Source organism: Bacillus rossius, chromosome 14, assembly GCF_032445375.1.
Source record: "Bacillus rossius redtenbacheri isolate Brsri chromosome 14, Brsri_v3, whole genome shotgun sequence".
NCBI lineage: Eukaryota > Metazoa > Arthropoda > Insecta > Phasmatodea > Bacillidae > Bacillus > Bacillus rossius.
In genome coordinates, this window is record NC_086341.1 from 27,566,517 (window position 1) to 27,579,273 (window position 12,757).

Sequence of the window (12,757 nt, forward strand, 5' to 3'; positions counted from 1 at the left end):
GGGACATCCGTAGTGGGACAATTTTTCGTGCGTGCAGCCAGCGTTCATCGGTTTATTAGACATCACGTCAAAAAAATAGTGAAGTAATCAATACAGATTAAGTCATAATTGTGTTTTAGTCCAAATGAAACACCAAAAAAGGGTATCTGCAAGGTTCTATCGAAGGAAAAAAGCAGTAAAGGTGGGAGAGAAAACTGAGCCAATTACGGGGATGGTGGAGGGCTGGATGTATTTATTTCGTTTAGAAAATTTAAAAAAAAGGTAAATTATTTGTAAATATAGGCAGAAATTTTGATCACAGAAAGTCAGGTACATTTTACTACACATTTGTGTAGACACCCTGTCTAATAAAGTGGTTTAAATTATATGTTTTGTTTTAAGTTTCGTAATTATAGGAATATGTTTCTTCTGAAAAATGCCTTCAATTTCAGGTAGGGAAATGTTTGAAAATCCTCCCCACATCTTTGCGATTGCGGATTGCGCGCACAAAGAAATGAAGCAGCAAGGTCGCGACACCTGCATTGTCATCAGTGGAGAATCTGGCAGTGGGAAAACGGAGGCGTCGAAAATCATCATGAAGTACATTGCTGCTGTGACAAATATTGGTGGTCGGCAGGAAGTTGAAAGGTGCGTCAAAATTCAAATAAGGTTGTAACAAAAGATATGTGTAGGTATTAATTTTACCTTCCTCACCCTTTTTTCAAGCACAATCTTCCATGGACAAATTTTTAATCTCTGAAACCAATGGACGTACAAGTACTTAGAAGTTGTTTTCTTCCTTCCATTTGACACAAAAGTGTTGTGAAATTCATATTGTGTTAAATGTCAAAACTAATATCTGGGAAGAAATAAAAATTAGAATTTCAGTAATTAAGTTTGTCTCGTTTGTTTTTTATTGTTGTTGTTGTTATTAATAATATTATTTAACTTAACAGTTTCCTTTTTATTTTGCAGAAAGGGTGATATCATCTTTTAGATCAAAAGACCTGGCTTCTGAATAGATTTAAAAAAAATTCAAGATTTTCTTTTATGGATGTGAATGATGAAAGGAAATAAATTCATAAGTAGTCATAATTTACTCACTGTTTCTCATATAATTTGATTTAATAACTGTGATTTAATCACTAATGTCGAACATAACCAATTAACAGTGTTTTCTAGTTTACCTGGAGTTTCTTCCTCAATAACCTGTGGTATAGTTGTGATAAGAGTTAATTGAGAACTAGAATACTACCCAGAAGCTCAAGATATAATTTTTTTCTTGTATAAACTGTTAAAAAAAACTATCTTTTATATTTTTGGCTATTAAGTATGCCAGATGTCACCCTAATGTAGGTGGGAAATAGCTTTGTAGCCACGAAGTGTGACTGTTTTAACAAATTAATAAATAAAATTATTTTACTACACAATAATTTATTTGCGACAAGTTTGTAGTTATGTATTCCACTCTTCCATTACACTGTTTTCTACACACTGTCAAGCATTTGTGGTAGAGTACACCAATCCCTCACTTAGCACGTCTTCCAATTGCGCAAATTCATTTAACACAATGTTAATTCCACTGCCCCAGTCATGAATAGCACGTCTGTAAATTTCAGTTAGCATGAAATTGCCACAGGCAAAAAAAAAAAGGCGGGCATGAAGCCATGAAGTCTGCTTCAACTCGGTAAACAACGGATGTGCCTTAGCATACAGTTAGCAAACCGAAGGAGGAAAAGATGTGCGCGTAGGTCTATCTACGCTATCGGCTGTAGTACAAACATCAGCTATGGCAAGTTCAGTTGCGACTATGGAGTCAACTGAGCGCACAGTCGTACAAAATAAGGACTATCAAACATTTATATAATTATAAGACTGATGCTGTTGGTTATACTAACTGGAATATATTTAACATTTGATACCGGAACAGAAATAAACAGGTGATTTCACATGGAAAAGGTTGTTAAATGAATGGTGCAATGAAAAAAAAAAATACGGGCCTGACAGGATTGGTGTGAACCAAGCGGTTATACAAGAATAAACTGCTTTAATTTTTGAAAAATAAAAATGTAACTATCCAATCAGTAATATTGGTTTCACTGCCAGTAAAGGATGGTTTGGAAAGTTCGAGGGGAAGGTACGCTATGTGAGTTGAAGGTCACGCCCGGGTGAGCAAGCCAACCTGCCGACTGACAAGCACATAACCACCTATCTCCCGTTATGCTCGGACGTATTTGTCGTACAAAGTAGTCAATGGTAGGCTTATAAATATTAATGGTGTGACATATTTCTCAGTGTGTGTTATTCTACATGTTGAGTGTTTTATACATAAAGAATATTTCCCTACACATTTTGTAACATTAATTAAATTAGCTTTGCTATTTATGAAGACTAATGCTTCAGAATATGGTATTTTGAATAACATGAACATATTTAGGAACGCATTAGTCGTGCTAAGTGAGGGATTGGTGTACTGCTCAGAATTGATCTTAGAACATTTGTGTAGTTAGTGGAACTTTCCAAAAACAGCTTGTAAAATTTGGGTTTAATATTTAACAAAAAGGGTTGTTTAAATTTCTTGGTTATGAAGCAAATTATTTTTTATTGAAATAAGTGATTGTTATGTTGTATAGAGGGATGAAAATCCTTGCCATGCATACTAGTTTGATACAACAAAATACATGTTGTATTTAACACATTTTTAAGATTTTTATTTTTAGTAGTTTGAATGTAAGTAGTTCAACCTAATAATATTAATTTTGTTATCTGAGTTTTTTTATGATGACATACAATGTATCTAGTTGATGTAGGTAAAATTCTTTATAATATATCCTTTTTCTTGCTTTTCAGAGTAAAAAATGTGCTGCTCCAATCGAACGCCATACTGGAGGCGTTCGGAAACGCCAAAACCAACCGCAACGACAATTCGTCCAGGTTCGGCAAGTATATGGACATAAATTTCGACTTCAAAGGCGACCCTGTGGGCGGACACATCAACAACTACCTGCTAGAGAAGTCTCGGGTGATACTGCAGCAGCCCGGGGAGCGAAATTTCCACAGCTTCTACCAGGCGAGTTGAGCATCCATCAGCGTTTGCAGCTTGCCTCTCAAGTACAAATCAAATTGTACCTCTGATTCAACCCATCGCCGATTTACCCCATCTTACACTGCATAAAGAATTTTGTAGTGTGTGTTTATTTTTATTTTTATTTTTTATTCTTTCCAAAAATTACAACTGCTAGGATGATGGAAGTTGTGTTATGTGTGGTACTTTGCGAATCAGTGTTGTTACATGTTGCTACTCTGCTGCTGTTACAGCTGCTGAGTGCAGCGGGCGACGCGGAAACCAGGACGCTGCTGCTGACGCGTGACCCCGAAGCGTACTACTACACCAGGCAAGGGAAGGCGTCCAAAGTGGAGGCCATCAGCGACAGGACAGACTACAAGGCCACTGTCTCCGCGTTCAAGGTGCTGGGGTTTACGCCGGACGAGACCAACACCATCTGGAAGATCGTGGCTGCCGTTCTGCATCTGGTGAGCGGCGGAGCTGGGGGGAAGACACTTTAGGCTGCGCACACACAGAATCAGACACGAAACCACACAATGACTCGCGACACCTCAGCACCGCATTTTCCTTAGTTATTTCTTTCCACATCCTTGAAATCAATTTGTAGTTGTTATACTCCTTCAAAGATGGATTATATAAAATTTGTTTTTCCTGTAATAAACATACTAATCATACTAATCAATCTGCACCCTACTCCAGCTGAGAAAAAAATCATTTGAAATATTTTACAAGTTTATTTTCTCAAAGAAACAATAAAAAAAACTGTATTTCACTGTCAGCTATAAATTCACTACAACATGCCTCTGTTGACACTTTCTTTATGCTCATACAGCACGACTCTGCAGCCATCAGATTGTCCGCTCATGAAGCAGTTGGAGCAGTCATTTGATGTTGTCACCTCGTGTACGATCGCGACGGTTTTGTGCATTTGTGCCCAATCGTGATTCTGTGTGCTTTGCTTTTATAAAATATTTGAACACCATAGTTAATATTTTTCATTTATTGTACAACATTTTATTTTTACCCCTTGACACCTAGTTTTGTATTTGAGGGGTATATTCGAGGTACTCTTTGGGATTCTAATTTGAGATTGGTTTTGAGAAAATTGGTATTCGACCCAGAATTAGTGTTTAGTATTAAATTTTTTTTTAATGACTACAATTAATTGTAATAATCTTTTCTTTAGACAGTTGGTCATTGACTGTGTAATTTTCTTAATGTGTTCTTTCTGCTTTAACAAAGGTAAATTTTCAATATATTAGAGAAAAGAAAAAAAATATATTAGTGTATTTAATTTTTTGAAACCAATTTGGCATTTCTTGTTTGCTATTTCTCCCTCTTAGCTTTGCATCTTAATTTCAGTATGGACAAGTATGAAGTAGTAGACAAATATCTTGGCTCAGTATTGGTGTTAGCCGATTTATGTTTGAAAGGGACATGCGTAACCACAGTTAAATGTTTTTTTTTTTTAATATATTACACGTAGATTTTGTTTGTCTGGCATTAATAACAATATTTCAAAATCTTATTATTATTATTATTATTATTATTATTGTTATTATTGTAGTTCAGCTTTGGTCACAGTTATGTAGGTTTCCTTGTTGTGGAACTTAACAGTTCAGTAAAAAATTTGTGTGTTCAGCCTGATTCCTTTACTGTGGTCGCCGAGGGCGTTATCTACGACCTACGGCATGCAGGTGAGCTGTCCTTGGTGATAGGGCTGTGTTATCTTACGTGTCGTGTCGCCTGCCTGACATCTGATGTACGTGCCAAGCACTCTCGAGCTTTTACAGCAGTGTACGTGGAGTCACATATACAGTAGAGCTTCATTATAAAGAACATGAAGGGACCAAAATTATGGCAGTTTGTTATAATGAAGTTCTTTATACCGAAATCACGATGATTGCCTGATTTGGGGTTTTTAACATAATTCGATCTTGTTAAAAAACAAAGTAGAAAATCTAATACCAATATGAGTGGTACAAGCATCAATAATTTTATAACAGTTATACTTTGGGATCAAGATACATAAGTACTACATACATACTAGTATAGTATGTATATGTACAATACATAAATACTATGTAGGTAAGTTGTTTGCCAAAACAGTAAGCCTACCTTTGGAATCAAGACAAGCTGTAATAAATCAAAAATATAAAATTTAAAAGTTAGGAAAATTTTTTTACATTTTATTGTCTTCCCAACTGGATCGCTGGGTGAGAATTGTGGATAATATTGATTTGGAGATACCGAACTTTTTAGCCACATCAGTCTTTTTATTTCCTTTATCTACTGCTTTTAACATTTCAAGTTTCACATAAATCGCCTTTCGTTTCCTAGAAGACATGTTCAGTAGTACGGTTTTTTAAACTATAAAAACAAATGGACCCGACACTTTGTAAAAATAGGGAAGCCTACAACTCACGTAGTTTCGGTTCCCTAGCACGTTCGTGCAACTTCGGATTTCTCTCAAAAATTGAAATTAAAAAAATCGAAGGGTTAGGTTAGGTTAGTCACAACATGCTTGTTTTCATTGGAAACTTCTGATTTAGCGGCTGAAGTGGCGTTAATACCAAAACGCAAAACTTCGAAAATCTTCGGATATTCTTGCAGGTAACCGAAACTATGTGAGTTATAGGCTTCCCGTAAAAATAAGTTATACTCTAGTGATGGGTCGTTCGTGAACGATTCGTTCAAAAAGAACGAATCTTTGAGAGAACGAAATCTTGCGATTCGTTCGCGATGTAAAGAACCGGCTCTTTGAGAGCCGGTACCTTGAAAGATTCGGAAGAACGAAAACGCGGAGAAAACGAGAGAACGAGAGAACGAGATGAGAGAACCGGCCACGCGCCCGGTCTGATTCGTTCGTGAAATGATTCATGACGTCAGGAGTCTGAAGAATTAGTAATCACAGCGTGCGCATGTTCACAAGAGCAAACGATAACTGATCAAATAAAATAGGGTAACATGAAAAGTATCTATACCTGAAAATGTCAACTGTTAAGTAATGGTTTAAAATTGCTTTTTCACATTCACATACACAAATTTGGAAATAAAAAACTAAAAAAAAAAAAAAAACGTATGAATTAAAAAATAACAGGGAAAGTAACTACAAATGTTTCACACTTACCATTTTTTGGTTAATTAATGTACTTCATTTGTTTCTCTTCATACTGAATCGCAGTAGTAGTATTAAATTTTTGTCTTTTTTCTCTAAATGTGTTGGTCTACATGTAAACACTTTTTTTTTTATTTTTTTTTTATTTGGTTGCCTCCTGTTTTCTCCAGTACATACTAGAAGGGAGTTGTCAATATACAAAATACAAACAAAAAATTAAAACATATAAACAAACACAAATCTTAAATACAAAACATAACCACACTCCTGGATACTACAATCTTTGTCTTGGCAATATTATTTAGGTTGCTGATACATCCCAAGGTCATTATCCTAACCACCATACCTGCTGAAATACAAAAACCAACATATTAAAATGCTTATACCCTAAGGTATTCTTCAACTGAATAAAAGGATTTTTTTACCAAATATTTCTTTAGTTCTTGTTTAAACCTATTTAAATGGACAATTTCCTTAATTTCAGTTGGTAATTTATTAATTAGTTTGATACTACTGTAGTAGGGTCCTTGTGAAAATAGTTTTGTTCTATGTGTGATTAAATGTAAATCACATCTATTTCTAGTTTGATAACTGTGTATATTACTATTTGATATTACTGTGGAGTTACGCATTGTGTAAAGTATAGTATGAAAAATATAAGGAAAAGTCATAATATTTAATTGTTTAAACAATGGTTTGCAGTGAGTCCTTTGTGTCTTACCATTTATTATTCTAACTATCTTTTTTTGAACTTTAAACACTTTTTTGAACAGTGATGCGTTTCCCCAAAAAATAATTCCATATGTTAATATAGACTGTACATTTGCAAAGTATAATGCCATTACAACTTCTAAAGAGCAGATTTTTTTTTATAGTATGTATAACATAGCACATTGAACACAATTTTTTGTATATGGCATTTATATGTATATGCCAATTTAAATTTTTATCTATCTGTAGCCCTAAAAATTTAATATGGTCAGTCATGTTAATTTGTTTACCATTTACAGTAGCAAAATCATGTTTACTGGCTAGACTATTTACTCGTGTAAATTGTAATATAGTGGATTTTGATAAATTTAGTACTAGTTTATTTTTTATAAACCAATTATTTGCTTCCTCTAGTATAGAATTTACTTTAGTTATTAGTTCTTTTTTATTTTCTGCTATTGCTAATATATTTGTCACTAGAGTGTAAATAGCCTATATATTAATATTTGTAACTTAAAAAGTAATAAAATATAAATAATCTTGTTTCATATACGCAACTGTGATTCACTGGCTACGGAAAGCAATGTTCAAATTCAAATACAAAAACACGTACTCTAAAGGAAGAACGAGTTACGACACCTGATAAAAGAGCCAGATCCCATACACAGAAAAGAACGAATTGACCGAGATGAACGAATCGTTCTGAACGAATCATTCCACGGAACTGATCCAAAAGAACCGATTCGGTCAAAAGATCCGTTCTGCCCACGGTCTAAGAAGGGGAGGTCTGGACACTCCCCAACCTGGCCAGCATGCAAAAGTGGCACACCTAATGTCTCCGTAGTTCCGCTCCGCTCCACCATCTGACGTGTAGCGCTGGTTGTTCTGCGGTGGTATTTTAAGCTTTGTTGTTATGAACAACTCAACATAATAATCATTTAAATTTTCATTTAAATGTTTAAAATGCATTAATCTCCAGATATCGATACAGTATTAAATTGGATGTGTTTATTTTTTATAAGTTTGGGAATTATTTCATAAATTAGGTCAATTAGGTTACGAAGTATAGTTTCCACATTGGCATTGGCGGGAACTTCATTGTGAGCAAGGAGCATTGATTGTTAGTAAAGAGAATAAGCGTATATTATTTTAATTGTGAAAATGCCTAACCTTTGTGTTGCACCTGGGTGCAAAACAAATTATCAGGCAAAGTCGGACGAGAAAGTTGCAATATTCCGAGTTCCCAATGATGACAATGTTAGGCAATTGTGGCAGAAAGCAATTCCATGAGACAAGTTTGTACTTAAAAGATCCCATTATGTATGCGAAAAACATTTTGTGGAAGACGACATTCTCACAAAAAAAGGAACACAAAGATCAGTTCGGAAACGTCATTGGAATAGTAAGTTAATTTTTATTATTTGTATGAATGTAGTCTAAAGATTACTTATTTTTGTATAGGCCCAACTTTTTTAAAAATGGAATGTATGATGTCGAATTTTATTAATGACCAGCACAACCCTGATAATACCTGTTTGTAAGTAGTTTGACAATACACCATTTTTTATTAAAATACAAAATTTGCAAAACGAGTGCGATCTCTTCCTTAAAAAAATTATAAAAATCCCAAAATACTTTTATTCAGTGCTTTAAACTTTCCTTTGTTATCTTAAAAGGCGCAGATACGGAATTCAAACTCGTTTAGGAGTAATAGCAGTTTGTAATTTACATTACAATACCTGTGCATTCATGCGGCTATCAAAATTATTTTTGTTTGCTGTGTATGTGCGTCTTGTTTGTTTTCGACAACTTATAAAAACGTATATATTTTTTATTTGGATATTGTAAGGCAATGTAAATAAAAAAAATTAAAAAAATACGTCCCTACTATGCACCCAAGCTGAAGCGTCAACACTTGACATGAGACACGAAACATTGACGATGGCACTTATTTGTGTAGCAAATAATGTATTGAAAATGCAGGTTTGGTATTGTTATTCAAATACGTAAATCAGCCAAGTTATGTAATTTGATTCAGCCTTTAATTTTAAATGTTAAAATATAGTGTAATTATATTAAAATTCATTGCAGTGCATCAAATACTGTCGTAACTCTCTACGTTTGTAATTATGGAGTATAGGGCCACCATGGAAATAAAAAAAGTAAAAACAAAACTTATTTTACTTCCTTACATGATTCCTGATCATTCTGCAAAACGGCATTGCGATATTTCCAGTAATTTGCATAAAAATTACCTTTTTAAACGAGTGTATTTTTTAAAGTTTTATAGACATTAACAAATTAGGTTGCGGAAATGTGGCCCTATGCCCGATTATCACGTTACTGTGCGTCCTCCGGCGATGATTTTAAACTATCGTTGTATCGTATATTATTTACCTCTTGTTTGTTTTTCACGAGAATTGACAAAATCATCATAACGCCTAATGATATATTTCCACCGCAAGACACCTAGCGCTAGAGTTGAATAGCGGACGTCGAACGAACTATGGAGACAGTAAGTGGTCACTTTTATCTGGCGAGTGTCCAGACCTCCCCTTCTTAGACCGTGGTTCTGCCCATCACTATTATACTCGTAGTCAAAGATTATCCACCTACGGAAAGATGGGAAACTCAATGCTATTTATTATGCTACTAGTTCTACCCTAGCGCTCCAAGTTGTCACTCGCGGAACTAACAAAAAAAAAACCGGTGGCGGGAAATTTGAATGTGGACATATGTGTGGTCTATTTAAAATAAATTTTTTTACGGAAATATTTCAACTAACATATTTACTTTGACAGATGAATATCTTTTACAAAGGAAACTAAACAAGCAATTCTACAAGTAGAACTATTTGTATAGTTATTTATATGAATATTCAACTGTAAAAGTAAAATTGTTAGTTTAATTTCCTCTAAAAGTTTTGCTTTGTAACATAGTCTGTGTGGGATATAAAAATGTGTATACACACATACATTTAATTCAATTTCTAAATTTATAATATATACTCTTTTTAATTACAGTAAATAAACCAAATGAAAAAAATATCAAATAAAAAAATTGCCACCTACTATTAGCTTACCTCATAAAAATTTAAGATTTTGAATTAAAACTTTACATTAATTGTTGTGAAAAACAAAAAATTGTGTATTACTGGGTTATAACTAGGTTAAATCATATGGAAATTTGTTTTTACAAAATGAAAGCACTGATAAAAATATACCAGTATCAAGTTTCTATGCTAGGCAAACAGATGAATCACAGGAATATGTTGTCAATGTATTGCATCTTCAAAATTGGACAAATCAAAAATATAAGAGCAATGCGTTCAATTTTTATTACAACTTAAATTGAATGAAAAACACAAGTTTTGAATCTTTATTTATTTACAGCTTTATAATTTGATAAAGGAAAGAAAATACAAAAGAAACATTTGTGCATGTTGAACACCACAATTTACTCGGACTTCATAATTCTCTCCAGTCTCCAATATTACTTTCTTGAGTATCCTATTTAAAATTTGAGAACACCTGATTCAGAATATCTTAAGGAACATTAGTTGTTAACAAAAACACCATTTTCAGAATTTTCAATATTTTTCCTTGGTTGAGCACCTACTCTAGAAAATTACCCACTAAATTAACAGGGAAGTAGCATTGCTGAGTGTTTATTGCTAAACACTCCCTAAACAGGTATGTTATACACTCCCATAATAGATATAGAGTTAGTTTTCCTAGGCATGACTTATTCAACAATAATGGTATAATTATAGCAAGTGATATAATACATGGTTCTTACAAGTATACATTAAAAAATATATGTATATATAAATTGGTTCTGAGTTAATTCCTCAAACAAAACCAAAATCAAAAACTGAGTGCCTGCAGGTGCATCCTGAATTCTGATGGTAGGTAATAAAAAAAATGTATAGTTTTATTGAAACATTGTTTTCATTCAAATTAAAATAGTGGTATCAAGGATGGTAACTAAAGTAAGAACAACTTGTAAAGACAGGCATTTGTTCGTTCTGTCCCACCACAATAATGTTTTCAAAAATAATGACTAGATACATTATGGCCATCTGTGTTTGTGGTTATATTGGATACTTTAAGTTTATTTATCATGTGTGCTTATTGGCTGCATTTGGAAGCATCATTTAGTGCAGACCCTGACATCGGCTAATAATATAATAATCCCATCAGCGACAGTGCTGAAATACCTTGTTACTCATCCTGGTTTACATGATATAGTAGAAATATAAATGTAGGTATTCTAAAAAAATAAAAATACAATGTGCATAAACATAACAAAAACAGCCAAAATACAAGGGTATGCAAATTCTTTGCATTCAAATAACAATTTGAAGAAGTATTACTAAATCAAACTAGCTGCTTCAAAAGCACTAGTATATGGTTATTTCATTTATTGCTCTAAAGTCTAAAGTATCCACCATTCTGTTATTACTAAATTATTATAAAAAACATGTTTTTTCTCACACACATATATCATTTGAAGCAATGGCAAATGAATGGTGTGATGGCTTCTAATCACTAATATAACCCCTGCTTTACAAATAGATTTTTAATGCTAAAACATTTAAAAACAATTTAAAACGTGAATCTTTCTTAACCTATTTCACACACAAAACATAGAATTATGATTCTCATGTTCTAAAATTCTAAAAAAGCAGATAAAAAAATGAGAGTTGCTTGCAACATAGGATTAATAAGTGTTTCACTCTAATATTGTGGGATGTTACATAGGTATTCAATTTGTACAATTCACATCTACTGTAAATTTTTTCAAAGTATTAAGTTTTCATACGCCTAGTAAAATTAAATTAACACTACATTGTGATTATGACTTCTGAGTTATCACGTACATTGCACTGCTGTAATATTTTAATTATAATTTACAATACCTATCATTGCTGTTCAGCATCTTTAAATAATCACATAAGAGACACAAAAAATTAAAAATCAATCCTTGTGAACAGTGCTTAAGTTTATGAGATAGTACTATAATGTGAAAAATATTAAATAATAATAAAGTAAAATAAGATAAGACCTGTAATGCAAAACCTCCCTCAACTCTAAATTAATTTTTGAGAATCGTAACTAATATCATTAACGTAAACCATGTCTTTTAATCAGCTGGTGGCAGCAGAAATGATTGTAAGGATTTAGTACTTGTTTTAGACAACACTAATCTTTGGTCAACACATAATATGTGTTTGGAATTGCTAAAACATCACAAATGTGGCTTTTCTAAAAATAAATAAAATTTAAAATGGCATTTTGAAATTAAGACTGTAACCCATAAAGAATGCCATTTTTGGCCAATATTGTTTTCCTATCACAATGCCAAAGCATTTAAAATGTAGCTGACCTAACCTAACCAACCTTTCACTTCAATTTTGTAGCACAACTTTGCTTGTTTCTTGGCGTTGAATGTGTCCACGAGTCCGAGACGACACTATTTGCAGGGAGAAAATCATCATCCAAGTAGCCAGAATTGTCCTTTGCTACAGGTACTGCTCCAAAAATCAGAGTTGTCTGGTTCTCGTCTCGAAACTGATTTCCTTGCAAAGTGGTTCCCACAAAGGTACGAAGATGTCATACTTTGTACAGCAAGTTTAGGATTCTTTGCAACGCCAGCCCGTTTCTGGTACCTAAAAATATATATTTATACATTGTTAAATGATTACAATATTATCATAAAACATAATTTACAGGAGTAAAATTTTATGAGTAAAACTTTCAGCATAAAAGTTTTAAAAAATTCTCAGAAATGTTTAATGTGCTGGTGAAAGGACATTGCAATAATTAGAGTACTTCATTAATTAAAGAACTTTTTTTTTTATGTAAAAGTGATGTAGATTG

General features: G+C 33.2%; 1 protein-coding gene across 1 annotated transcript in view; it reads left to right on the forward strand.

Annotated features, from left to right (window-relative positions):
- Positions 1-12,757, forward strand: part of LOC134538744 (unconventional myosin ID) — a 107,939-nt gene that overhangs the window by 27,921 nt on the left and 67,261 nt on the right. The window contains exons 3-5 of the mRNA XM_063380215.1: positions 432-627; positions 2,830-3,049; positions 3,298-3,513. Coding sequence (XP_063236285.1) covers positions 432-627; positions 2,830-3,049; positions 3,298-3,513 — 632 coding nt within the window. The remainder of the gene's footprint in view (positions 1-431; positions 628-2,829; positions 3,050-3,297; positions 3,514-12,757) is intronic.